Here is a 27,569-nt window from a genome sequence, read left to right on the forward strand (position 1 = left end):
TGATAAAAGTGGGATTTTAGCTCCAGAGTTTTATTTCTATGACATGAATAATGTTCTATTTACATTATTATCAAAGGAAAGAAAGAGGAGGGGAAAGAAGGGGGGAAGGAAGAGAATGAAAGCAAATAAAGACATTGCTCTCTATCAAAGCAGTGTATGAAACTATTTTCCCCAGAATGACCATTATCGTCACGGTCTTAAAGAGAACAGAATGTATGGCATGTAGAAAATAAATAACAAAATAAAGTAAGTAACCAGGCACTATTTATTTTTTCAGTGTAACTAATCAACTTCACAGCAGATACAGTAAAAACAATGCATTACAACTGCTTTACAAAGTTCAGTGTTGAAACTCTCTTGATTCTTATCAGTTTAAGAGACATCAGAGCACAAACATCTAAACTGTTCGTTTTGCACAGAACACATATTATTCAATGATGAGTTTTTAATTTATTTTTGTTTTTTAAGACTATGGCTTTCAGATTTTTACATTTAAAAGATTACAGATTACATCTCAGAAACATCTGTATGAACCATGCACCAGGGTGCAAGCCCATTTCCATTCAACGCACAAGGACTAGTGCAACATTTACATGAAAATTCAATAGACATCAACATTCACATTAGAGTAATGAACTCTAAAACCTATCCATCAAACCACTGTGAGTCTTCTCCTGGCAAGAGATTTCTGAAATTTTGGGTTTTTTCTAGAAATCCTTATAATCCAGCTCTCTCCCATAATCTTACTTCAGAAATTCTGTTTCCAAAGCCTTGTGCAACCAAGCCCCTTGGTTTGTGCCACAAGCACTTCCTTTCTGACTCTCTTAATATTATTTCTGTTATCAGTCTCAAAGCCTCATTTTACCTCTACTAAAATCATCTTTTAGCAGCTGATGGACTATTCTACATGAGTTATACTGCTGAAAACAAAATAAAACAAAACCCAAACAACTACAGGGTGAAATCCCTCCATTTGTTTTACATCTCCCCAGCTCTCAAGAAACTTAAGAAAATAAATTGAAAAATCCCACAAAAGGCTACAAATTTCTAGCCTTGAACCGTATTTGAACTTTCTGCACTATTTTTTAGCAATCTAGTTTATTTAAAACCTTATCAGTGATGCCTAGTTACTCAATTTTGGAATACTCTAAACTGAAAGCTCAAGGGATAATTTTTAGAAAGGGTTAAACATTCGAAAAGTAGGTCTTTTTCATTCGTGTCTTAAACTGTACAAAAGAAAATGAGGCATCCAAAAACTAAGAGTATACTAAGAAATGTTAAACTCTGAGTCAATCTTTTACCACGGTACCAACAGAGTTCTGAAAATATAAAGCAGAATCCATCTACTCTGCAAATGCAATCACAGCAACTTCCTCAGCACTAAAGAAATTTGCTTCTACCAATATATAGGTGTATATATATATATATATATATACATCAACTGAGGATATTTTTACTTACCTTTAGTGATAACAATGTTTATCTCAACCACAGCATTTGTATTCTTTCTTCCTCAGTAAGAAGGAGTTAAATTAAAAATGAATCTACAAGACCCATCAAATGGAACCATAATTATTTCAGGCTTCTGAATCACTTCTACATTCTTACTGTGCAAATTTAAATGGTTTTTTTAGGACCATTGTGGTCACATTTAGAACACCATTTTTATGGGGGGTGGAAGCTTGTTAAAATGATGATCAGAAGCTGATGTATATATAAAAGTTTTCATATCTTGCTTTCCAGTCTACATATGGATATATATACGTATGTCATTGTCATTGCCATTATAATTTCTATCACACTCACAAAGTCTTATATATATAGGATTTAGCCAAGAACATCATCTGTTTATCACCTCTGAAGTCTTCTGGTTCAGCCATGCTTATTAATATTGTTGTCAAATATAAAAATGTTGATATCAGTGTTTCACTCTAACCAAGCACACAGATACTGTCAAAACTGAGAAGCAGGTAACAATCAATTTGATACCTAAAAACGCTTTAGTTTTGGTACTGCACACAAAAGATTGTATTTTAGGAGAGGCTGAAGAAGCCATGGCTTAATCACATTAAAATCCTGTGAGGATACCTCGCTGTTTCTAGGTAATTGAATATAATAATGGATGGCTACATTCCAAGGCTATTGGAAAAGTACCAAAAAACTGAGTAGAACTGTAAATATCAGCACACTTATAATAATAATATTAGCCCAGTTGAGGAGGTTTCTGGAAAAAAAACTGAAATGGAAGAATAAATTTGCATCAGTATCATGTATTTTATATATAAACCTTAGAAGCTGCACAGAGAGTTACAAGACTTATCTTAATGTTCTGTATTTCTTGCAGTAAGTTATCCACAAGGGCATTAATAAATAACTTCAAAAGGAACACTGATGCATAATATTGCAACATTGTCCACTGGTGCCAAAACACTATCAAATTAAATGCATTGCATGAATGTTCACTTAGGTAGTTAAAAACACCAGTATTTTTTTAAATACTGAATGAAAAAAAAAATGTACTAGTAAGGGGCAAAGTCTGAGTCACTGAAACACTGTGTGAACTGTAGATGCCAAGACAGAGATTTTCATTAGGAGTGTATTTGAATACTGGAAATTCAATATAATAAACACTGAGAGACATAACAAATCAACGAGTGTTATTTTTGAAGGATATTTCTCTAAATTCTTGGTTTAGACCATGAATTTTAATTGTTTATAAAATGTCAATGAAGGGGAATGCAAACTATAGCAGCATTATTTGTTTAATTGAAATGGTAATTAAAAATAAATATTAGATTTTTCAGTATAAGAATCACCATGACGTTGCCAGATTCTGATTCCTCATTTTCATTTAAGGAAGTATTTATATTCTATAGCAACTGAAACTGTATTTAAAGGTAAAATGACGTAACCTTTCATGTTCAGACAAAAAGTCTAAGCATTCACAGTGGACAAGAGTGAGAAATATAAAGGATACTGTGAAGATGCAAAAATCATTAAAGCTTTTTTTTAATGACTAAAGCATGAACATAGATCATATACTAATACTGGGCCTATGAATATACAAATGTCCACATTTATCTGCCTTGGAAAATCTGAGCCCTAAGGCAAGTGCCTTCATTGTTACTGCTCCTATGTCATCAGGAGGCAGAGGGACTAACATGACTTTGCCTGTTTGAAATTACCATCATCTATTTTCTATGTATTTCACAAGTCAAAAGACTCCTATATACCATCTTCCTAAGAAGGAAAAACAATTCAAGGGGAAATATATACCTGAAGTGAAATAATGACTCATCCTCATTTCCTACCCACAGTGACAGTTTTGGGGTTTGTTTAGAAATATTTAATTGGCAAAAGTAATTTATCTTCTGTTCAGGCAGTACTGGTCATTGCTGTTAACAGAATTTAACCTTCTGAAGTCTAAATGACGAAGGAATCCCAATGCCACCCTACAGCGCCTTTTCAGCAGGATCAACTGAAAATCACTTTTCCAATGTTTGGCAGCAAGACATCTCCTGCCTGCAATGCCTGGACAAGGAAACTTCAAGAAGAAACCTTTCTTTTTGAATTCAGCAAGGCTCAAACCCTTATGGTAAAGATCATTCTGTGAAGCCAGAAACACATAAAAGAATTGCTTCCAACCTGAAACATTTTTGAGTCTCAGGTAGGCATGCAGCGATGTATGGAAAAGTAGCTTCTACAAAGAATTACAAAAGAGAAGCCTTATTACTGCAAGCAGAGTTTCATCCCTCTCGATTCTGTCAGATAGTGGGACTCAGCCTCTGTTGTCAGTAGCAAAATTGTCCTCATTTACACATGCCACACGCCTACTCTTCTGAACCTCTTTTTTCTTGACTAAGAAAAGGAACTGAGAAAGAACAAGGTAGAACAATTTACAGGTCGTCTTACATCCCCGTAGCTCTCCTTACACAGTTCAAGTGATGTTGATGTACCATAAGCAAAATCTGCAGGCAAAGCACATTTTGTCAGTGGGAAGGGGAATGAGAATTTTACATATCTTTTTTCCCCCTTAAAATAACATGAAACTTTTACAGTTTTTTTAGAAACAATATATTGCTAGTGAACAAGACCCATCTGTGGTAAAAAGGGTTATATCACTTTTAGCCACTCTCCTGTCTCCTAAGATTTCCTCTAAAGCCTTTGTTAGTTCTCTGGCTTTCCCACTGAGATTTACCAGTAAGTAAAATCAAAAGTTTATTATTTACTGACTTTTCACTAGCATTGTAACAGATCCAAAAGGCAACTCAAGAACCACAACACTGAGCCCTATGACACGATTTAGAGACCTTGCCCAGGAGTGCAACCAAAACTCTTCTCCTATACTATACATGGGGAATACCTCAGAGCTTCATAGCAGGACAGTCATCTCAATGAATCTGTTCCTGTGCAAAGACAAACATTAAGGACAGGGATGCTTTTCCATCATTCTGGAAATAACAGCACAGATCCATCTTCTGAAGGGAAGCACATACCCTGTTTCAAATTATAGTCTCTCAGGCAGAAATCACCCTTTTAACCAGAAACTGTTACCAATCTCCCTGGGGTACACCAGCTATCCTAGTTCATGCCTGGCATGATCATAATCCACCTTACCCACTCTCTGATTCAATGACTGAAAGCAGTCTGAGACAAGTTTCCATTCCCAAATTTTTTTAGCCCTCAAAAGGACTTACAGCAGTGTAGACACCTGGGTACTAGGCCTTTCCGAGAATTAGTACTCCTTAATTTTAAAAATAGTTTATCATTAATAAAAAAAGGAGGAAAAAAGATGATCTTTTGCTGATCTAACCTGATCTCTGTTTTTCTGTCTGACATTATGATCACTCAAGACAACTTTTTATTGCTCATTCAGTCTGTAATTAATGTATAGGAAATGCACAGTATTTTCTTCTTTTAATATTAAAAGTACTTAATTATGTTGCAGGGAAATCAAGAGCATTATCACAAATTCCACTGAGAAATCTATTAACTAAATATAACTCGCTCAGTTCCATGCAACTTGATTCTGGGATCACTGCCACCATCAATCTTTACCTCATCCCATCTTTTCCTTTCTTCCTCACCAGTTTTCAGAGCAGATTTTCAGCTGAATGAAATATGCCTATCATAAGAAGGCATCCTTTTGCCTCTAGCTGCAAGCTCCCATCACCTGTCTTGGAGCAAAATTTCATCATAGTCTTGCAGCTTCAGTCAGATGATCCCACCAATCTGGCTGAAACACTAACTTACTAAGATGATTTTTCAGGTTTTGATTCATCTGGTAACACAGCATTAGAACTACTGTTTCTGATAGAAATGAATCAGAAGCCAGAGATCACTTTCCTCAATTTGAACCACTTGGGTAGCAAATCCACGGCATGAACCAATGCAAAGGCCTTTTCTACAGCCTGGAGACTATTCTACCTCTCTGTCTAAGTCAGTCTCTCCCCCCTGTCAGCAAATTCATTGGGGCATGTGGACATCACTGAGCTTTTTCAGGAACGAAAGCACAGTAATTATTTCTAATTCCTGGCTTTTTGTTTTTCAGCTGAGTAATTCTACATTAGTTTCTATTTTCTGTATCTATTATAATGACTAAAAAATACAGTATTGGTTCACAAACATAAAAGATCATATCTAATGTATAACTGAAACTACGATCAATTTTTAAAAATAATTACATTTACAATCAATTTTTTAAAAAATTTATTTGCCCTAGTTCTCAGCTATTTGGAAAGAGTAAACTGAAATGATGACCAATACAATTGAGAAAACATGTTTTACTTTAGGTAAATAGATATTTAAATCCAGACTCCTCCTGTTGGGTTTTCAATTGTAAGGTTAAAGGTGTTCACAAATTACAAAGCACACTTCATATATCAATTTTAAACAACTGTTTTTACTATCATACCAGATAAACAACAGAAAATTATAAAAACCATGTTGGAGGTGATTCTCCTTCAAAGTCTTACACAATCCCATATCTCTGAATGTCAGAAAACTGGATAAGGTTAAAGTCTTTGAAGCATATCAACATGTGAATATAAAATGCATTACCCAGAGCTCATGCTTTGGTTGCACTGCCACTACATAAAACAGATTCATTCAGACACAAAAGACATGCACTGAAGATCAGTGAGGTACAATCATAGACAGAACCTTACCAAAAAATAACACGCTGATCTGTACTCACTACTTAAACAGACAAGTGGTAAACACTAATACAGAAATATCAAGGAAAAATCTCTTTTTTGAAAAATACATTTCAAGAAATGCCTAAGATAGGTGCAGTATAAAACAGCTTCCCCAGAATTTTTCGCCTCTCTACCTTTATGGCAATTTCTCCTCTTAAGTCCTCCTCTTTCAGTGAGAAAATCTCTTACTGAAAAAGGCTCTGGTTCACATCCTTAGTGTTCAATTATTTAAGCTACTGAACACTCATTATTGAAATTAGTGCAAATTAAGCATGTGTTAATGGCCTCAATTCACGATAGCATCACTATTTATGACAGTACATAAGCACTCACTTTTCTGAATTCTGGTCTAATAACAGTACTGACTAGGACTAGGTTTAAGCATGTGCTTATGCAATGATGGTCAGAATAATATGACTCCAAAATACTATGATCCCAGCTAACAGTAAACAAACTTTTATCTGCGTAAGTTTGAAAAATGATTGCAGCATCTAGGTCCAAGTAATTATACTGTCTGTTCCTTGCCATTTTTTTGAGTATTACTTAGATTTCTGGGAATCAAGTGCTTACATGCAGATTAGAAAGAAAACACATAGGACTAAAATAACACATTTATTACATGCCATGTTACAGTTCACTACATTCCATTTCTATTTGCACTCGCAGTACTATGGGAAACTAAAATTATTTCATCAGAAACAAATGAAGTACACAGAAAAGTTTGTCAACAGACAGAAGCAAGTGTATCCATAAGCCAAACAGCCATAACATTCAATAGGTTTAATACTCCATTACATTGTTTCATAGAAATTAGAGATGAAAGGCTTCTTATCCATCCCTTGCCAATTCTGGATGTTTTCTGTTCTCCAATTCAGTCACTGGAGGCTGATTGGCAACTGACAACCACATGAATAGAAAAAGCTAACTAGATGTGCCAGAGGAGAGCAGGCTGTGAAATTTGTATTTCCTCTTGTGAAGTGCCAAGTTCTTTCAAGTTTCTTTTGTTTAAAGGTGAATTAATGAAACTCAGGGGCTCACAAAATCTATATCTTGTATTGTGTAGCATGCTGACTACTTTTCAAGTACACATCCAACGTGCTGCTGACGCCACCTTCATACCTCCTACAGAAGAATGTGTTTAATGTGCTGTCAAAAAGCATCAAATTACATTATGGAATTAAAACTGACATGTTTCCATTGGACTGAACATTTTCTGAAAGTGAGACTCTAAAAACCAATAAATTATAGCAAATCAGAGCTGATAATCATGCCACATTGCTATGCTTAGTCCACCAGTCAGAAGTTGGTACTCGGAAAGGTCACACAACAAACAATGTCAGCCATCCTTGAGAGTGGGCCTTCAGATTCTCTCAACCACTCCTATATTTCATCAGCTAAATACTGAAATAAAGTTTTCATTAAAATTGGATCTTCTTTCACACTTCTTTTCAGTATGACTGCACAGTCTTGCATTTTCTATTACACTTTGGGGCTGAACACCACAGTAGCGTTTCCTCTGAAATGCGTATTGCATATCATATCTTATTATGCCTGGTACAAACTAGAATATAAATATACATTAATCTTTTCTGAGAAATTCAGAGGAGGGAGCACATTTAACAGAAATATTGGGAGTGGGCTTTTTCATGTAACATTTTCTATTCTTAGCTATTAATCATGTCTTTATCTTTAGTACTGAACATCCTTACCTACAGCCAAATGCTAATCCCATTAATCCTCTTTAAAGATCTGTAAGGTCTTCGGTGTAATGCTGACTTTTAGTTAATGCATATCTCCATTTTACAGTGATTTTTGCAAGCTCACTTGAGACTGGTTTCTTTTTGAGAATGGAGGAAAGACTGCACTTTTCCATAATGAAGACAATGGATTTAGAAATAGAAATGAGATACCAAATGCTGCCAGTCAGCAACAGTCAACACAAGAAGGCAGTCCAGAAAGGCTACTACTGAAGAATTGCTACCAAAGTGATGAAAAGCTCTGACCACAGAAAGGATGAAGAACTGGTCCTATGATTTTTTGGGGGGATGCATCAATGGAGAAGGATCTGCAATGAATAAGGATATTTTAACTCCCTCTCCATAACATGACTTATCCATTAGAAACAAACTAATACCAAGAAGGTAATTACCCAGCAATCCATACCACAGGCTCAGTAAATTAATACCACTTGGCTTTGGCTCAGTGAGCAGCATATGCAGTAACAAACAGAATCATACTATATGCACAGTGGAGCAGATCACACACTACACTCTCAAGACTGGAGATTTAACACAGTGGCTTTGAGTACAGTGACTACAACGCTGTTACAGGTTTTCCAAACTCTGCTGATACAAATTCTGCCAAAAGTAGAGGTATGCATTTTTCTCTGGCACTGAGTATGAATCAGACAAATGAGAGGATGTGAAGAGTGCTGTGTTTAATGCTGAGAATCTCAGCCAACACCAGTCTGTTTTCCATTAAATCAGCAAGCAATGGCAGCTGGGTAAGAATTTTTGAAAGTTGTAGCCCTCTTGGACAACTTCCGGGAACTCACAACAGTGAAGTAATAGGAGATTACGCACAGACATAAACGTAATCTAAGGCTGAAAGCCAAAAGCCTCTATCAACAGTCAGGATAAGACAAGCTCAGAATTACCCTTGGGTGTTTTGGTATATCCATTTCTTGCTGCTCTAACATTTGCATTCTGTATAAATCTGAATTGATTAATCATGACTTAATCATGTTTTTTAAAATACTGCAGATTGAAAAGGGAAATGTTACATTTCAACTTTTTAAAATCAGGGATTAATAAAATCATCACCTTATGGATGAAATGGATGAGACTAACTAATCCCACTTTATTAAGGCTTTCTTTGTAAAGGTGTAAGAGATGCTACAAAAATCCTTCTGCATTATCATTAAGGATTAAAACTGAAAGCTTATGTAGAACTGTCCAGTTAAATAACATAGCCTCTTGACTCTGCATTTTCTTATAGCTGGAAAAAACTGTGTGTATGTGTGTTAAGGAAAGATAAATCTTATTTTTAAATTTTCTCTTCAAAATACCACTATCAGTTCTATAGTTGATCACAAGAGGGAGACTACATCATCATATTTCCTCTCATTGTTTCGAATTTTTAAAGCATTACAATTTAAGTAATTTTGGACCAACTCTAATCTTTGATTGCTCAGTTAAAAGTATTAATGACTATTCAATTAGAATTTTTTTCTGAGTTTGTCAAATCTGAAATTTATAGATAAAGATAGCCAATCCAATAAACAAGATTGAATAATGCAAAGGCAGTAGGAAAGAATATTCGAGAATAGGAGTCAATTTTTGCAATACGGATGTGTATTCTTCCTTCTCGCCAAGATCCTGTGCGGCAGTCTTCAAAACAACAAAAGAAGCTAGCACAGTCTTTTCCTTCAAGGCACTCATATCCATAATCATCATCACGTTCAGGGAGATGATTAATGTTATTAATTGGAATTAGTGTTGATCCAGGTCGAACAGCGATTGCAGGTGGTTTCTTAAGAAAAAAAAAAAGAGAAAAATACAGTTTTGTGCATTTTTATCCTCATATTAAATAATTCCATAGGCTTTCCACAGCATCATAATCATGCTCAGTACAATATACAGAAATTCTAATATACAGAAATTCTAGTATTAAAGAAAACAGCAAATTATGAACTGCTGTATATAATTAGCTCATGAAGGCAAAAGATCATGAATGATTTTCACCTGCCACATTGAAAACTGGGTTGTGCTGTAATTTGGGAATAGTAGATAATTAGTTACATAGACAGAGTTAGTTGATCCCATCTATACAACACAGACAAACATTTTGAAGTCAGTCACCGCTTGACAATTGGGTCACAAGTCCACAAGCTATCTATAATCATCACTACCAAAGGAATGATGGTCCTCCTATCATTTGGAACGTTTGGAATGAGACTGGATATGTTTCTGGAAACTACATTTTCAAAAACAGAAAAAAGCTAATGGGATAGGTACAGCACCAGTAGTGAAGTTTCACAGACTGAAACACATAAGGCTATGTCATCTAATCCTCTGATGTTACATCCTTAAACAATATTCCCCTACCTTTATAATCCAAGACACAAGTCCTTAAGAGAATGTCACTCAAGTCACTGAAACTGATTAGTTCAGCTCTTAATTCTTACTTTCGTTTTTCTGTGGGCACAACAACCCTCTTGCAATCTGACAAAACCAGTGTAATAGATATTAATAATTCTTATAGAAAAAAATCTGAGTGCCTTATTACCAAGTACATACAGTGTTTGCTATTCCCTTTCTTGTGACTTTTGCCTTTCCATCTTCCTTTTACATCCACTAACACAACCCTCCTTTCCCACTTTTATTATTTTGTTTCTACACAGTCCTTTACTTATCATCCATGTTTTCCTGAATGTTTCAGAAGACATTCTCTATCCTTTTCTTTCCTCTTTCTAAATCTCATGGCCTTTTCAAGCTACTCCATAATCCTCTTCCTTTCAACTTTCCTCCCCCTTTCCCTGCCCCATCTTTGGTATGTCTTCTAAAATCTTCAGACCAAAGAGAGGGGTTACAATAACATTACTCTTACCCTGTCTTTCTCTTTTCTACCATCTTCATATTTTGTCATGTAAGGAATAAATACAGCAGGAAAGGATGCAGTGAGAAGATCTAACTGGGTATTTAAGTGTAAAGAATAAGTTCTCAACCAATTACACAATAGGTAATGCAAATCTATGAAAAAATATGAAAAGTGGGAAGCCACATAATTTAGCTTCTTGATACACTTCATATCTGCTGTCCCACTTCATGAGAATTGCTTTGGCCAGTACATAGATCTCTATACATTGTTAAGGAGGCATTCTATTACTGCATGGGCATTTTACCCAACATCCCAAGGGATGATGTTAATGCAGTGCAGTATCCACCACGTTTTCAAACAGCATTTTTTAATAAGTGTCTTTACCAGAGAAAATTTCACACAGACTGCTGCTTCAATACTTATTAGACATGATGATCTAGGGAGCTAATTATCATCCTAAAGGACCTCATTATTCTTTTCAGTTATGATAAAATACTGACAATACTAACAAACAGGAGTTACATACTTCTATCCTAACTTTAGGTATTGCAAACAGGGCTTACTTTTATAAAACATAAAACGTAAGTTGAAGTTTTTTTTACTGAAAAAAATTATTATTCTGTTGAAGACAAATAGGGAAAGATGCTTATTTCTGATTCACACCTACTCTGGCATTACAAGAATTTTTTGACTGTTTGTTCTGCCCATGTAAGATTCATGGCATGAGTTGTTTCTACAGCTGGGGTAAAACAGGAATCCCCAACTCAGAAACACCATGGGAGAAGGAAAAAATTACAGTACTGCTTTTCATTGCTCATGTCACCTGCACAGACTGAAGGTGGCTACTGAATTACAGGTTTGAAGAGGTAGCTTGAGAGTGACAGACATGGTCATGTTATAGGCTTAACTACCTAGAGGAAATATATAAAATGCATGTAAGGAAGAGGCAATGTGAGTGAAAAGAAGAAAAAAGACCTCACAAGAAAATGACTCTATATCTATTGGCAGAGACTCAAAAAAAACCCAACAAAACACCCACAGTACGTAGATACAGTAATACATGCTGATTTTTTATGTACATGCCTACTGACATTATAGATAAAACATCACGTATCATGGCAAGAATTTATAATCCATTCTGATAGGAATAAACCACAATTATTCTGCAATAACACTAATACATGTACAAAAGAAAGCTATTGTCTGTGGAGATCAGCTAAGGTGATGCATTCACTTCAGCTGAAATGATGATCAGAGCAAGATCCACAACTAATTAAGTTTAATCTTTCCTGCCCAAACTCATTATCTTTACTAATGTGATTTGCATAAGCCAATTCATACTACCTTTCTTGAATGATGCCAAAACATATGTTCTAAGATAAAACTGCTGTAATCATTTGTAAAATCTCAACATTTTTTTCACAAGATCACTTATTGTGCCTTATTGGCATTAGTTCCTAGAATAATAGCCTTTTATTGCATTTTGCAGTAGAAATAGAAGATCTATACAAGGCAAGTTTTCCAAGCAAAAAACACCTGTAAATGAGAACTTTTCAAAAGAAATTAAACGGACTTTTTAAATTAAATTGTTTCTTTGACTTACAAACCCAAAACTACAGGAGAAAAAGAATTAATAGAAGTCTTTGACAAAAGTAAAGGGGGATGAAATAAGTAAAGGATTTGTAATTGTATGACTTCTCATTAACTAATCAGACGGCTTCTTTATTTGTTTTATTTGGAACAAGAAATTTTATGCTTTTTTATAAAACATCACCAAAACCCCCCTATTTACCAAATTAGAATCCTTGCATCTAAGTATATTAACTTTAATTTTTTCTTTTTTTAGCGTAATTTCTGTATCTAGTACGGTCTCATAGCCATAACATACTGGAACATGTTTAAAGTATTCTGTGTGAAAAGATTTTTTTTTTCAAATACTTAGAAATAAAAAGCATGCTTTAAGAACCCAGTAAACCACAACTAAACAGTATTTTGAGCATTATATTGCTAATTTTAGTCTTAGTTCAAATTCCAGCTATTTATTCAATAAATTTCATAGTTTCTATCTCATCATAACTCTACATTTTAAATTTTCATATGCACTGGAAATATCATAGCACTTGGCAGATTATTGCACTAATGGCTGATGTGTGAACGGATTCTGGAAAGTGTCATTACTCCATTCAAATGAGTGTACTTGCAAATTACTTCAAAGTCTTTTGATTTGTCAGCAGCTGATCTTTACCCTGATTTGGGTAAACCAAAACTTCCTCCCATCTTCCTCTTCTCTGTGTTGTGCATGCTGAAAGTAGACCTATTCAGCAGTGTGTTCACTGAGTAGTGTCGAGACCTCATGGCAACAGCAACCTGAAATTGAATCTGCTGTGCTAACGCTGGGAAGCCCCCACATTCTTCAGCCTCTGTTACCTTTTACCATCATTGCTCAGCTGTGGCCCTTGCCAAAGCCTCTGTTCTGCCCCTTCCATTGCGCTCACATTTGTTTGTACCACTAACAGGAAGGAGGTTTGAGGTTTCCATTTTCCTGTTCTCTTGTCTGTGCTGGATTCCCTGAGGATCACAGCAATGTCTGAACAAGGCAGCACAGGGCAGTACTAACCCTTCACCAGTAGCCTTGTCCTAAAAACACAGCTAATCCACTTTGATCAGCTCACCATATGAAACCTAAGGGCTCTCATTTCCCTGGCATTAAGCCCTAGCAGCCCCTCACTGCATCCATAAGAGTTTCCCACAACAGTGCTGCTCAGAATGGGTGCACCAGTTCTTCCTGACGGGAGTTGCAGAATGGATATAGCATAATAGGAGTTTTGTATTTCTATATCCGGGCTTCTGTAATTTCATATCAATTTCTGTTTCATCTTACACAGGTGGTATTCAGCCTTCATCCAGAAAAGACAACTAGCATTATGATTCATCTATGCTCCTGCTTGCTTTGATGGAAATGATCTGGAAGGGGGATTTACAACACTGTCCTTGTTCCTATTCTCTCTGTAAAATGACTACAATCAATGCTCAGATATTAAGACTAATGTTCAAATGGAGAAGCTATTTAATGGACTTATCTCCATGTTTTCTTAGTTTAAAGACTACCTTTAAATATTTGTACTAGCTCCTGACAATAGATTCTTTGGAAATTCCAGTATCCTTACTGCAGAAACAGAAAGCCTCTTAAAACTGAATAATGCTTGATCCTGAGACATGTGGGGATTTACACCATATGAACATCAACTTGTAAAAGCAGAAAGTTCATTTAACCAGGAAGAAACACGGAAGCAAATTTTTAAAAGAGTTAAAGTAGAATTTCTCTAGTGGAAGGAAGCCAGAATACTGACCAATAATAAGCATTTTTTCCTTTGCAAACCTTTCTAAGACCCAAGTTAGGTGATGCAGATCCAAAGAAATCCTCACACCTTCAGTCCATTTACATTATCTTTACTGCTACAGTCTTTACTCTGGTTCATTGTCAGGTGCTGTTTTTAGAAGCTCTGTGCCCAGACAGAACCATCTCCATGGGCACAAGCCCCACGGGCAGCTCTAGAAGCAACAAGGGCATGGAGTATTATATCAAACCGCTCTCCATCTTAGGCTCATGTGTTCTCATTCACATGTGAAATGTTTTAAAACTCTTGCTCATTAGTAGTATTTACAGAAAATAAGTACAAACCCCCAACTGTAAAAAAATTACAAAATAAATATTAGTGTTAATTATCTTTGAACGTTAGCTTTTCTACTCAAGAACCAGTCTCTCCAAAATGAATGCTGCAACAAGAAGTATTCTGTATTTTTTTTTTTTCTTGTTCAACTAAACTTACTGATGGCTTAGATTTTGCCTTCTTTTGTTTTCCTTTGTCCCCTTTTCTATTGCTGGTAAAGTAATGCAAGGTGCCATATTCCATCAAGGCAGCAAACACAAAAATGAAACAAACTGAGACAAAAAGGTCCATTGCTGTCACATAGGAAACCTTTGGGAGTGACTTTCTGGCAATTGTACTCAGTGTTGTCATGGTCAGCACCGTTGTGATGCCTGTTTGAGAAAGAAAGAGAGAAAAAAAAGCAGGAAGAGGAAATGTATAAGTAATCCAATCATAGTGTAAGAAAAAAAATCATTAATTTAGCCCTTAATTCATTGATGAGGCATATAGGAACTGAGCCGCAGCAGGGTTCATCACTGATTACGCCCACATGAATCGATACTATTGCAAGAAGCCATCCCTATGGATCCAACAGCCACCATGGGATCATAGAGAAGGTAGCACATTTCACCTTCCCTTTAAATCCCTTCTATGTTTGACATACACTGAATAAACAGTGATATTGAGAAAGTTTGTGCAATTTTATAAATCTGTCATAAAATTTACATATAAAACAAATACAATAGAAAAACAGGTACAAATAAGCACATATTTTACAAACACAAGAAAGAACTTTAGCTTTTGAAAGATTAAAAGATAAAAAAGGATGCATTCAGAAAAAAAGGTGCATTAATTTTTGATGATTTCAAACTACTGGTAAACATAAGAAAAATGAAAAATGTTTTCAATTGTTTGCTTCTGACATGTAGTAGATAAAATTAGATGACCTTCATGGCCTTTCTGGTATCATACTCTAAGTTAATAGATATGTTTTCAATACTCTGTCTTGAGTAATAGAAAATGTTTTCCTTCATTCACTTACATACAAGTTAATTAAAAGAACCAGCTAGCTTTAATAACAATATGTTCAAAATCTCGACTATGCCACTCTTCACTGGTTTAGCATTTATAAGGTGTTAACACTGTCTTCTTATATTTGTTTTTTCAGGCAAATGCAAAGCCTTTTTCATAATAGTCCAAAATTAGGATGTGACCTTTCCTTTGGAGAGCAATACTTGAACACACAAATTTGTTATTTAAATGCACAGGATTATTAAAAAATAATGCATTACACCAGTCTATGGTTGTCTGTGGCTTATAAATCAAAGCACGGAATCAGCGGTCGCTATGGTCGCTACTCCTGCAGCAGGAAGGCAGTAGTGATTTTGCAACAGATTTCCCAGTGAAATTACATGCCTAAAAGGGCAAACAGATAACCACAGAGTTCCTTAAAAGTGCTTCACTCCTACTAGATACTTTGGAAATCAATTAGGCATTTCTCTATGTGTTTAAATACCTAAATACCTTTAATCATCCCAAATCCTTAGCTTTGGGAAACCACAATCTGCCAGGATCTTTCAACATATATGGAAGAAAAAGGCCCAAGCCTTTTCACTGTGCCAGACCCCAGCACAGCATCCAGGGGAAAAGTCACACCCATCATTTCCTATTACCAGCTTCTCTTCAGAGAAGACAAAAAGAGATGTGGATTTTCCCAGTCCACTCTGCTATGTGAAAGGCATATATGGGGGCTGTCACAGAGAGCAAACCTTCAATAGCACAACAGATCTTGCTTAGTTTTGCCTTTCTTGTCTTAATTTCTCAGTCTTTTTCTACAAAATTGTGTCTATTTGACAAGTACTCTTTTTCTCCTTCACCAGAACATTTGCACACGAGAAAAGTCAATCTGTCAAACTATGGCTTTTGCATGTTCACACAGAAGGAGCTCAGAGTTACCTGCAGGGAGCCGTAAATAAGACATTGCAAACGTTTGTAGTTCATCTCAAGTAGATGAAGGTTAGTACTGCTGAAGTGAGAGCTTGAAAACTTCAGCTAAACCATGATATCAAAGGTAAATTTTCTAGGTTCATGGCATATAAAAAGTACTCCGTAAAAAGAACAAACTGGATACAGAACTAGCAGGATACCAGTACAGCAGTTTTTCCTGTTATACCTAGATGTCTTCTAGCTAGTCAGAACACACAATGATGTCCAATGATTAGTTAGTCAAAGAAATCTGATAAGAGATTTCTACATCAAGGTCTAAAACTACCAAAAGTTAGTTTCACTTATTTATTTAAAACTTTGGGGTCTCTTCACTATACTTTGCAGCACTTCTGAATAACAAAGTTAGGATCCAAGACTTAGATTTTCTCCCCTCACCTTTTCATTAGGCTACTGAGCCATGCTCATTTCTGCTTTCTTTCTTGACTCATTAATCTTGCAGGCTTGCAGGTGGTCCATTTTCAGTGGGAAAGGTAGGGAGTTAAAGCCTGGACTCACCTTTCTGGTAGTAAATGATCCTATAAGGTGTGAATGGTATGTTCACAATGCTAAATGAATAATGATATAATGCATAATAATGATGAAAAATTAACTCACATCTCTCACTTCCTAAGATACACTCTCAGCTCTTGATCTTTCTCCCAAAATAGGTCATACTGCTGTCACCAGTTTTACTATAAGCATCTGTCACTTCTAAACTCAAAGTTGCTAATGCACATCCTGTGCACTCCATGCACCATGTCTATTGTGCTTTATGTGGGGACTAAAACTTTTCTCTAAGGCTGCACAGGAATCCTAAACGGTCAAACTCAGGAGACTGACACCATGCTAAACAGGTCAGCCAAGATGACAGAAACACAGAAGTGTCTCTATACTGGAATTTGCAACACACTTCAGTGCTGTCTGTAGTAAAAGCAGGACAGTGAGTCAGTTTTTATGTGTTATAGGCTTAACTGCAAGTCTGGTTGCAAATTTTCTGTCCTATCCTGGACTTAAAAGAATAACTGAATCCTTTCTATTATTAAACCATCATCAACAAAAACAACACAAAAACACCAACAAAAAATAAAGAAAAAACCACCAAAACCATATCTTCACAATTTACACTCCTGTAGTAATGACATCATTTGTTCCATGATGCTAAGCGAAGTCATACTTGTCAGACTAATAATTGCCACATTGCAGTCCCTGGAGGTGACAAAAAGAACATAAAGGAGAAAAAAAGTATTTATGTGAACAACAGCAGATCCACAGGGCTTGGATAAGGATTTTCCTTCTTCAACATTCCCTCCTTAAGCTCTGCTCTGCAGCCATAATAGGATTCTTCTACTCCCAACCTTGCAGTTCAAGAAAAAGAGTGACCAACAGTCACAATCTGAAGGGGAATAAGCTGTGGCTGATTCACTCCATGCTGCAGATTTGTATTTTTGGGGAGTACCAGACCCTTCAAGGCTGAAAAAAAGACATTCTTACCCAGAGAAGTCCTTGCAGGAACTGCATCCTTATTGATCCAAAATGACACCCATGAAAGAACAACTGTGAGTATACAAGGAATGTATGTCTGAATAGTAAAATATCCCATACGTCTGCTGAGATCAAAGAAGATTGTCATAATAATATAATCACCTAAAAATGAAAAATAAAAAATATTTACATTATATTTAATATGGTTTTCAGTTGTATCTTGGTCTGCTGGTCTTGTTCTATACAGATCTGGCACAAAACAAAACACTTTGCCTTACCAGACAAGGTATGAGAAATTTCAGTCGTGTTTCGTAACCCTACAAATGCAAACTGATACAATCTCCAGTATTTTGGATCTGCCACTTCCACAGAGGTTTTCTTCCATTTGTATTCAATTTCATTTCTGGGATATCCATCTGGAACAAAACAAAACAAATCAAACATTCAGCCACAGAATGTACCAAAGCATGTTTTGTGATATCTGAAGTTACTTATAAACTAAACCAGGGCTACACGTAAAGTGGATTAGAGACAAAGACAATCTGTAGTCCACCTGATACACTTAAAATTTAACAACAAAATATCTGGCCTCAGTTTTAAACCTAGCTAAATGTATGATAGATAAACAACTATGTAAATACAAATATTTTGGAAATATCTACATGATATTCTTGAACTCTGATATGAAAACTTGGCTCAGAATCATCGTTATAAATTAATACACAAATGCAATTTACATTACCATTAAATGATCAGAAAGAGCTTAAAAGGACTGACACTTTTAGTACATAATTTGACAAAATTCCTACTGATGGCTCAGGTAAGACCTCCAGAAAAGAAGTTGTAGCAAGGTGGAGGTCAGCCCCTTCTCACAGGCAACTAGTGTAGAACAAGAGGAAGTGGCCTCAAGCTGCATCAGGGGAGGTTAGGGTTGGGTATCAGGAAGAATTTCTTCACTGAGAAGGTGGTTAAGCACTGGAACAGGTTGCTCAGGGAGGTAGTAGAGTCACCATTCCTGGAGGCGTTCAAGAAACTACTGGATGTGGCACTTAGTTGACATGGTGGTGTTTGGTCAAAGGTTGGACTTGATGATCCTGGAGGTCTTATCCAACCTTAGGGATTCTATGATTTTAATAGCACAATTCCCTTGGGAATTTTTTTAAAATATAGTTTATATCAAAAAAATGGAGCCTGAAAGTTATGTTTCTTGCTCACATAAAATAAGTCTCACTGAAAGGAGAAGGACTTCTTATACTAATTAAGCATTTACAGGAGCAGGTTGAAGAAGAGAGATCTTATTTTTCCTTTTAAGTATACCACATGGAAGTAATTCAACATTATCAAATCTTGCAGGTAAAAAAAATAAAGTTCTTCCAGTGTGATGCTTTTCCATTAACTGGAATGGGCATTGCATCAGACTCCTAAGCAATACGACTATTTTTAAAGTTGCACAAAGTGCTTGTGATTCAACTCCTTCATTCTTGCATTAAATAATGCAATAAATCTAACCAAAACATGAATGGATCAGTTCTTTCCTTCAATGTAAGGCTTTAAAAAGTAAATATTTGCTCTCCTGATGCCAGAATTTAAGGAAATTTAAAGCCTGAATGTAAAGAGAAAAAAGTGTTTTACCACCTACAGCTTGAAAACTCCAGAGGACAGGAGTGTTCATCCATAGGAAAATTATGAAGCTGAAGATAACATTCAGCATTAATTGTCAGCCTAGTTAGAGAAGGAAGGAGTAAAAAAAAGAAAAAAGGTTATATTCAAGCATTCAGACACTTCAGACTACATAGTAAAGAACATGAACAGAAATAAATTTTGTTATGAATAGCTTACTGTGTATCAACAAAAACACATCCAGCATCACCACCAAAGAACAAAATAACAAGAACTATCACATGCAACCTAAGGATCTGCGTTATTTCAACTGGTATTTCAAGCCATTTCAAAATTTTCAGTTGATTTGGGGGCAGCTCTCTGCTCTACCAGAAATAGGGGATAAAAAAGAGGGTCTGAAGACAGCAGAAGGATGAGAGTTAATGATAGCAAATAAAGTTTCTGTAGAATGCATTTTTGGAGTCAAATTGTATTTGGCATCATTGTATCTGGTGGCTACACATAAGAGAAAAAAAGGTGGGGACACTCTTGAGCTTGCTCTATACTCATGGAAGCAGCTCTGGCAAAGACAGTGTATGGACAGGAAAGAGCAGACTTGATTTTTCTACTCATTTAATGTCTAAGGCATTCATTCACAACTTATAAAGATTTTAGAGGTGGTTTAGGACTCATGGTTGTGTCAACTGAATCACTTGCTGCTTTTGAAAATACTATCACAGATTTCTGCAGGACTTCCAAACAATCAGTGCAAAACCCAGCTCTGCTACCTTTCACTAGGAAGCTGAAGTAAGGTGCTAGACCCCAAACTGACTTCTTTGCATTTAAAATACCTCCTTTTTTGTTGGTAAGACTATGTAGAAATTCAGAATATCTTCTAAAATTAACTTGAAAAATTAACATAATGCTTATATATTAGATAAGATGGGATGGAAAAAGGAAGATTCTGTGACATGCTGCCAGAAATCTTTGAAAGTCTCTGGACAAAGTATTTATTCTACAGAAAGTGCCACTAGGACCTGACCAAAAGAGGTTTATAGGGGAAAGTGTATTTCTTAGCGTACACTGGGCGGGGGGAGAGAAGAAAAACTGTCCCTTACATTTCCAAGCAAAATACTTTCATTGCTCCAAAGATGCTTTTCAAATTTGCCAACTATGATATATGCATTTATTGCCTTTGTTTTCCATTTTCAACCTTTGGATAGTCAAACACTCAAACAAAAAGAAAACAAGCCCAGCCCCCTATTAAAAGCAACAAAACTAATATGGAATCATTGATGTGTGCAATGGACAGACCAAGGGCTACCCTCAGAGGAGATTCAGTAAGGCGGATTAACAGATTGACCACGTCTGCTCTCTGAATTACCAATGAGGAAAAAAAGGGGAGCCCACAAACCTGGAGCACTGTCAGATCATGTTAAAGTTCCTTCAATAAGCAACATATGAACCTCTCAGTGTTGTTCTGCCTTAGGCAAAATTCAGGACATATCCTCACCTATACAGATGTTTGCACGTTGCAGTGCTGGGTGAAAACCTGTTCAGCTGTTTTGTCACGAGCTGGTTGTGCTTTATAGCTCATACTCTAACACAGTGATTCTAACCTGTTGCTCTGTGAGGGCTCACAGGACTTTATTGCTTGCATTTATTTATTGCTTTGTGTTACTTTGAACCTCTTTAGAAGAAATTGTACATTGAAACTGAATAGACAATGGAAGGATAAAGTCCAAGTATGACTCTACAAATGCCAGCTAGAAAAAGGTAAAAAACATAGCATGTCAACAGAAGAGGCTCTTTAGATATAAACATCAGCTTAATAAACCATTTAAAAAGTGCCCTTCAGAGATGTCTGTATGTCCCCAAATGAATCATACCACAAAAAAAATTCATTGAAGAGAATCTTTTTAAAACATTCTAATTCTTCTTACATCTGATAGAGAAGACTTTTATAAATTGTTCATACAACACAACTAGCCTGCATATGAACACAGCACAAATGATTGAGAAGAAAGTAATTAGATGGTGCCACTCTTTATTTAAACAAATAAGTAAATAAACTCTTAAGAGCAGAATCATATTTATGGCATCCTCTGAATGGACTATTTCTTGATCAGCTCCTGATTTATTGCAAGATTTTTTAGGCATATTTAAAAAATTAGACTGAGAGATGACCCTAAAATGCTTTCTATAGGCTACAGCCTTTCAAGTACTGTTTGAAAAGTGACTGAAAGATCAGTAAAGATAGCTAGATGGTAAGCTTAAAACCAACCAGCACAGGCATCTCCCATTTGCCAAGAAGAATTATCACAAACTTGTTTGCTTATGCCTAATTTGGATGAACAGATCTGTTGATTTTAACAGCTTGGAAGGGTAAAAATGTTGAGAATTATATGCAGGATTGGGGCCTTAGCTTTAATTGAACTTCTTATGATTTTTATTATCCAAAGTATTTAAATTTTACTTACAGTATATAATTTGGTGGAAATTAGATAACAAACTATTTAAAACAGAAAGTCTGCAAAACAATTTATGATTTATGCACAATATATTAGTGACAGACCACCATAGTGCTATATGTTATATAATATCTTTTTTAAAATCCTGCCTGTACTTGAGTGAGATCAAAATTTGCTATCTCCTTCAATTGTCTTTACCCAATTATCTAGGCAATATATCTAAATACTACGTCATGTTTTTCATGATCAAATAATTCTTTTTTTTCTCCTATAGTTAACTCCTTGTGAATTTTGGTCCAAAACAAAAGAGATGCCAGGAATTTGATTCATATTCATTATTTTCATATTCCTGGTCATAACATGTTGTTGGTTTTTTTCTACCCAGGCAATAAAAACCCACCTTAGAGTGTATAATACTCTTCCATCACTCCAGATTCGAAGCAAACGATTTGGAGTTGTAATCCAGTGAGCATCAGATTTCCTTGAGTTCCTGAAGAAAGTGTCTGGAATCCAAATTTTTCCAACCATATTGCTATTAAGCATAAGCACCTTCATTGAGCTGTTAAATTTTAGACGACTGTCATACCAAGTCTGGGCAAAAATTATATCTATAGTGTATTCCTAAAAACAGAGAAACAACCATATCTATGTATACGTTTACCAAAGTCTGCAAGCCAACTATTTATATATCATATATAAATCTGAAGCCAGTTTCTCTATTCTCTTTTGTATGATCATTTGCACACAGCAGGCTGTAAAACCAGACTGAGAAACTACAGGTTGACAAAAGATGCACATAGCCTTCTGTCCCTACCTCCTCTCCCCTGACACACATTGATTTCTTAAGGAAGAAGATACGTGACAGGAGGTTACTGTAATGTGAAGGTTCCCGCACAAAGCAATCACCTCCCGGGGCCCTGGACAGAAATTTAAGGGCAACCTTGCTACTTCAGGGCTAGACTATATTTGTTAAGACAGCGATTCTACATCTCTGGAGAAGCAAACCAAACAAGCTTTCTATATTTTCCCCCCAAACTTTACAACATGTAATTTAAGATCCTTCAAGAATTCGTGAATATGTGGGAAGTAAACATCACAGTTTGCAGAACTATCTTCTACCATCTGCCTCGTATATCTACTAACATAAACACAAAAGTATATATAGTCATAATCAAGAAGGAAATTTCCCTAAAGAAATTCCACTTTACTTATTAAAGACTCAAGAAAACTCCTTTTTAACAGAAAACTAAATTCCTCAGCTGACTTATGGCCAGAAAAGGAAGGCAATAAATAAATAAATAAATAAATAAATAAATTAATTAATTAAAGGAAACCCCATAGCCTTTTAATAAAATAATTCTTGACACAGTAAAACTTGAGATAAACATTACAGATGCAAAAAATTATATTTTTTTCAAAGAATCCAGCCAGTTGTTTCTGCACTTCAAACACAGGGGCAAAGCAGCAGCTCTCTGTTGTGTCTGTCTCAGCTCTAGACCATGACTCTAACCTTAAGGGCAACAGTCTCTCAACTTGATGGTAGATGTGACCTTTCCTGCACAGCTGCCCCATGAGGTCTTCAATGAGCAGCTCCCCTGCAGGGAAAAAGAGCTGGAGACCAAACTTAGAGACTTGGTGTTGGTTGTTCACCTCTCAGTTATGGGATGAGTGGACAGGGGAGTGGGAGGAAGAGACAGTGTTCACACTTTTGCTTGAGCCAAAAAAGTCACTACCAGTTTACTTGGTCAATAAAAATGCATAGTGCAGTCAGACAATTCTGTTTTTAAATAAAAGCAGATGGTTTTATTAGTTGGAGTGGGGTTTTATGTCCATTTTACTTTTAAACAATCACAGCAGCCAACTGTACGAGTTACAGACTCCTTACTAATTTCCGAAACTGATACCACCCATGTCCCAGGAAAGTCTGTGAAATTCGGCAGCTAGTCTTTGAGAAGTGCAAAAGCAGATATTCCAGGACTACCTTAATCTCTCTTAATTTTCCTGCCTTTTCAGATGAAAGAATAACAGGTATAGACTAGAGGGAGGCTTGCTCTCGCTCTGTGATGTGCAGCAGATGAATTATCACCTGTGCTGTGGTAACTGAGTGAGTTTCAAAGGTTATGAATAACTAACGTATGAGGCAAAAAGTGAAGGGACAGAGAGAATGACAGTACTAATCAAAAATGCATTTTAGAGGTGACTTCGCTCTCAAACTCTGCATATTTCTTGACAGTCACTGCCATCAGGAGAAGACTCTGCGGGTCAAAACAAGTCCTTGATTTTTTTTTTCCCTATTTCTGTAAACAGCATTCAAGACACCTGTGAAAACTCTGGACTTGCTCAACCTTAAAATTCAGCTTTCTGTGCTCATCTGTAGTGGTTACAATGGGAAAGAAAACTTGCCTTGCTGTAGTACAAAGGAGAGCCCAAGGCAGTGCACCAGAGAAGTGTTTTAATGGGCTTAAATGGAACAGAATGAAAAAAGATTTGTGTTGCCTTTACAATGCAAATAGGAGAAACAAAAGAAGTCAATGAGTGAAATCAACAGACACAACCAAATGTATGAAAAGTGAAGACTGAGTTTGAAGGTGCTACTCTAAGCAGCCTCTTCACAGTAGCAGTGCCTTGTTTGAGAAAAAGAAAATTATCAAAGTGTCATTATAGTCAAATCTGCCCAGAGCAAGAAAACACAGGTTGTTATAGAATACCAACCATCCTAATAAATTCAGATAGAAAAGGAAGAGAGCTAACAGATTATTTTGAACACACAAAACACAGGAATAGCATCAGCAGACCCAAATGCTTTTATTCTTTTACCTTTCAATATTAAATGTGCAAGTTTTTATCCTATTAAATCCAAAACACAGCACTGCACCAGCTTCTAAGAAAAAAATTAACTCTATTCCAGTAGAAACCAGAATGCCATGTACTAGAGGAGTTGTTTAGAAAACTTTTGGAAAAAAAAATGAAACAACAACAAACTTTTAGTCTTCTTGATACAACTGTTCAAAAATAATCTAATATAAAATAGTTTAATATCATAAGATTAGTTACTACTTGTTTCCAAGTGTCTTGCTGAATGTATACAAAATGTCCAAGTCCTAACCTCTTGCGACATATCTGAAGAGAGTTGTCCTCAATTCACAAGTTCACACTTCTGCAACGAGACATCTCCTTCTCCCTCTGGAGTCAGACATAATCCTATCACTCATTCTATCTGAAAGATGTGGACGTGCAGCCTCACGGTGGGTGGCAGCAGCAGTTCACCCCACTCTTCAGCAGGGACCCAGAAACAGTGCTCTCTGATTTCTCCCAAGAACATTTATTTCACTTTTAACATCTGCCTTGGTGGAATATACTATCTACTTCTTCAGCATATCTGTTTGGCCTGTGCCTCCCTGAAACTTCTGTGTCTTTGAGGGTCCATAATATATCCTGAGGTGGCATATATTCTTCACACAATGCATCTCACACGAGATCACCTTTTTAACCCATTACATCTATACTATTTTTCACTCAAGGGAGCTTTAGCATCCTGTCCAAGTACATACAAGTACTCATACTGTAGAGGGGCAAGACACGAAAATGGGACTCATGTTTATTATCCTCTTTTCCAAACACATTTCTCCCCGCAGGAGAGGCCCCCAAGCAGTTACCAAGCACAGGCAAAGACATAAAGGATGATCAAACTAAGAGTCTGGCAGGACATCACTGTGACAGTATAGAGTACAATAACCTGAAAGGGAAACTAGGCTAGAAGAATTATTAAGAAAGATAGATTCTTTCTGAAAATCCACTTTTGAAATGGGCCTGAAATTTTCAAATTTTATGGATTCATACACTGAATTCCCTTAAATTTGAGTCTCCTGAAAAATATTTCCTTATAAGAAAGGGAAATCTGGTTCCCTAAAATTTGTTGAAAATTACATAGAAAAATCTCAATACTGTCTTTTCTGGGAATACTTTGTTTCTAAAATGAGATGATTAAAAGCCCTATCTTTTTTATAAAAACTGTATAAGCAATCACAAAAACAACCAGATTTATACAATATTCTTTCATTTCAACAAATCTTTCTAACTAACTACTTTGTTTTCCTTGTTTTCTTACAAAATTTAAAATTAACAATCTTACTACTACTTCTATTAGTCTTTCATAAAACTCACCATTTAACGCCACTATGTCACCATAAAAATTGGTTTACTATTCTCTCTTTCAAATTAAACTAATGACAAAGTAGCCATGCAGAAAAAATGGAATCAGTCTATGGCTCTATTAGTTACAGCCATAGCAAAATGCATCCTTCTTCATATTCAGCCTCACAGGGTTCAAGAACAATGGCACACATTAGCTAATGTTTGGCATTTGATTAGTATGCTGAAAACCTTTTTTGCACAGCTGGCATAAAGTGCCCACCTGTCTAATTATTTACAGATAACTGCAATCCTCCTCCATCTCTTTCCTCTATAAAAGATCATAACAAACTCCAAAGGCTGGGAACAGAGTGACTAATCAGAGATTACCATTAAAGAAAGGGCCAGGCAGTGAACAAACTGTGACTATTGACAAACAGGTTCATAGTCTGAGTGAAAGTCATTTAATAAATAAAAGCAATTACTTCAAATAAAGTAGGAGCAGCTGCTGTAGGGGAATAAATAGAATCCTTGACATGTTTCATTGTCATGCACAGTCCAATTACAGTCAGACTTGAACAGGTCAGTGGATTATTTTACTTTTTTTACTGGAAAGCTGTGAAAGAAAAGAAGGCAAATACCATCTAACATGATTTTTTTATCAGTACAAACCACATCACACAAATTCCAACATAATATCTATAAGGATGGGAAAAATCTAACAATGTAGGAAAAAAACTTCTTGGATATTTTGCCTGACAGTCCCACAACTGATTTGATGTTCCACAATAAAAAACTATGGAGAAGTCAAGTAACAAGTAGCTAAATTGTTGGCTGGATTATGTTAACTGTGTCACATTTTGTTTGAGAACAGGAAAAGGTAACCTAGTTTTGTGGTGCTAAACACACAAAGAAAGAAGAGTCCAAAACCAAACTCACAACTGGAAAGTTGTGTTGCAAACCACAGACCTTCAATACAGTTCATTACCAGTGAATTTTGATGAAAAATTAATAAATGCATACCTCTGTCATTTCATCTTTTCTCAGAAATCCACCCCACCTTTTCTTCCAGATTCAAAATTTTAGATGAAGGACACCTCCAGTTTTCTGTAATGCCACATGCTAATTCAGGAATCTGTTTCATATGGAGCCCCTCGACACAGTTCAATTACCAAATGTGACGACTTCACTTTAGTCAATTATTTTATTACTCTGTTCAGTATTCTAATTTCTTAAACTGGAATTCAATGCCAATGAGGCAGAGAATTTTTAAGACAAAAAAATGAAGAAGGGGAAACTAAAGAAAGAATTCTACCAACCCATATGTTTCAACAATAGGAGATGCGATTTAATATCAAAGCCACAGTTTAGTATGCTGATTAAGAGATTTTAACAACAAAGAAATTCATAGACAGAACTGGTAACCACATGCTAGGAGAAGCACCAAATAAAGC

At 35.9% G+C, this 27,569-nt stretch overlaps 1 protein-coding gene across 4 annotated transcripts in view; it reads right to left on the reverse strand.

Moving 5' to 3' along the window:
- Positions 1-247: 247 nt before the first annotated feature.
- The window catches only part of GABRG1 (gamma-aminobutyric acid type A receptor subunit gamma1), a 63,100-nt gene continuing 35,778 nt past the window's right edge, over positions 248-27,569 (reverse strand). For all 4 annotated transcript variants that reach the window (XM_027717729.2, XM_039384923.1, XM_039384920.1 and 1 more), the window contains 6 exons: positions 22,385-22,605; positions 19,554-19,636; positions 18,193-18,330; positions 17,924-18,076; positions 14,627-14,838; positions 248-9,728 (listed from right to left, as the gene is read on the reverse strand). In XM_027717729.2, coding sequence (XP_027573530.1) covers positions 9,450-9,728; positions 14,627-14,838; positions 17,924-18,076; positions 18,193-18,330; positions 19,554-19,636; positions 22,385-22,605 — 1,086 coding nt within the window. In that variant the 3' untranslated portion in view covers positions 248-9,449. The remainder of the gene's footprint in view (positions 9,729-14,626; positions 14,839-17,923; positions 18,077-18,192; positions 18,331-19,553; positions 19,637-22,384; positions 22,606-27,569) is intronic.

This window comes from Pipra filicauda, unplaced genomic scaffold, assembly GCF_003945595.2.
Source record: "Pipra filicauda isolate LSUMZ 115617 unplaced genomic scaffold, ASM394559v2 scaffold116_size3395265_pilon, whole genome shotgun sequence".
Classification (NCBI taxonomy): Eukaryota; Metazoa; Chordata; class Aves; order Passeriformes; family Pipridae; genus Pipra; species Pipra filicauda.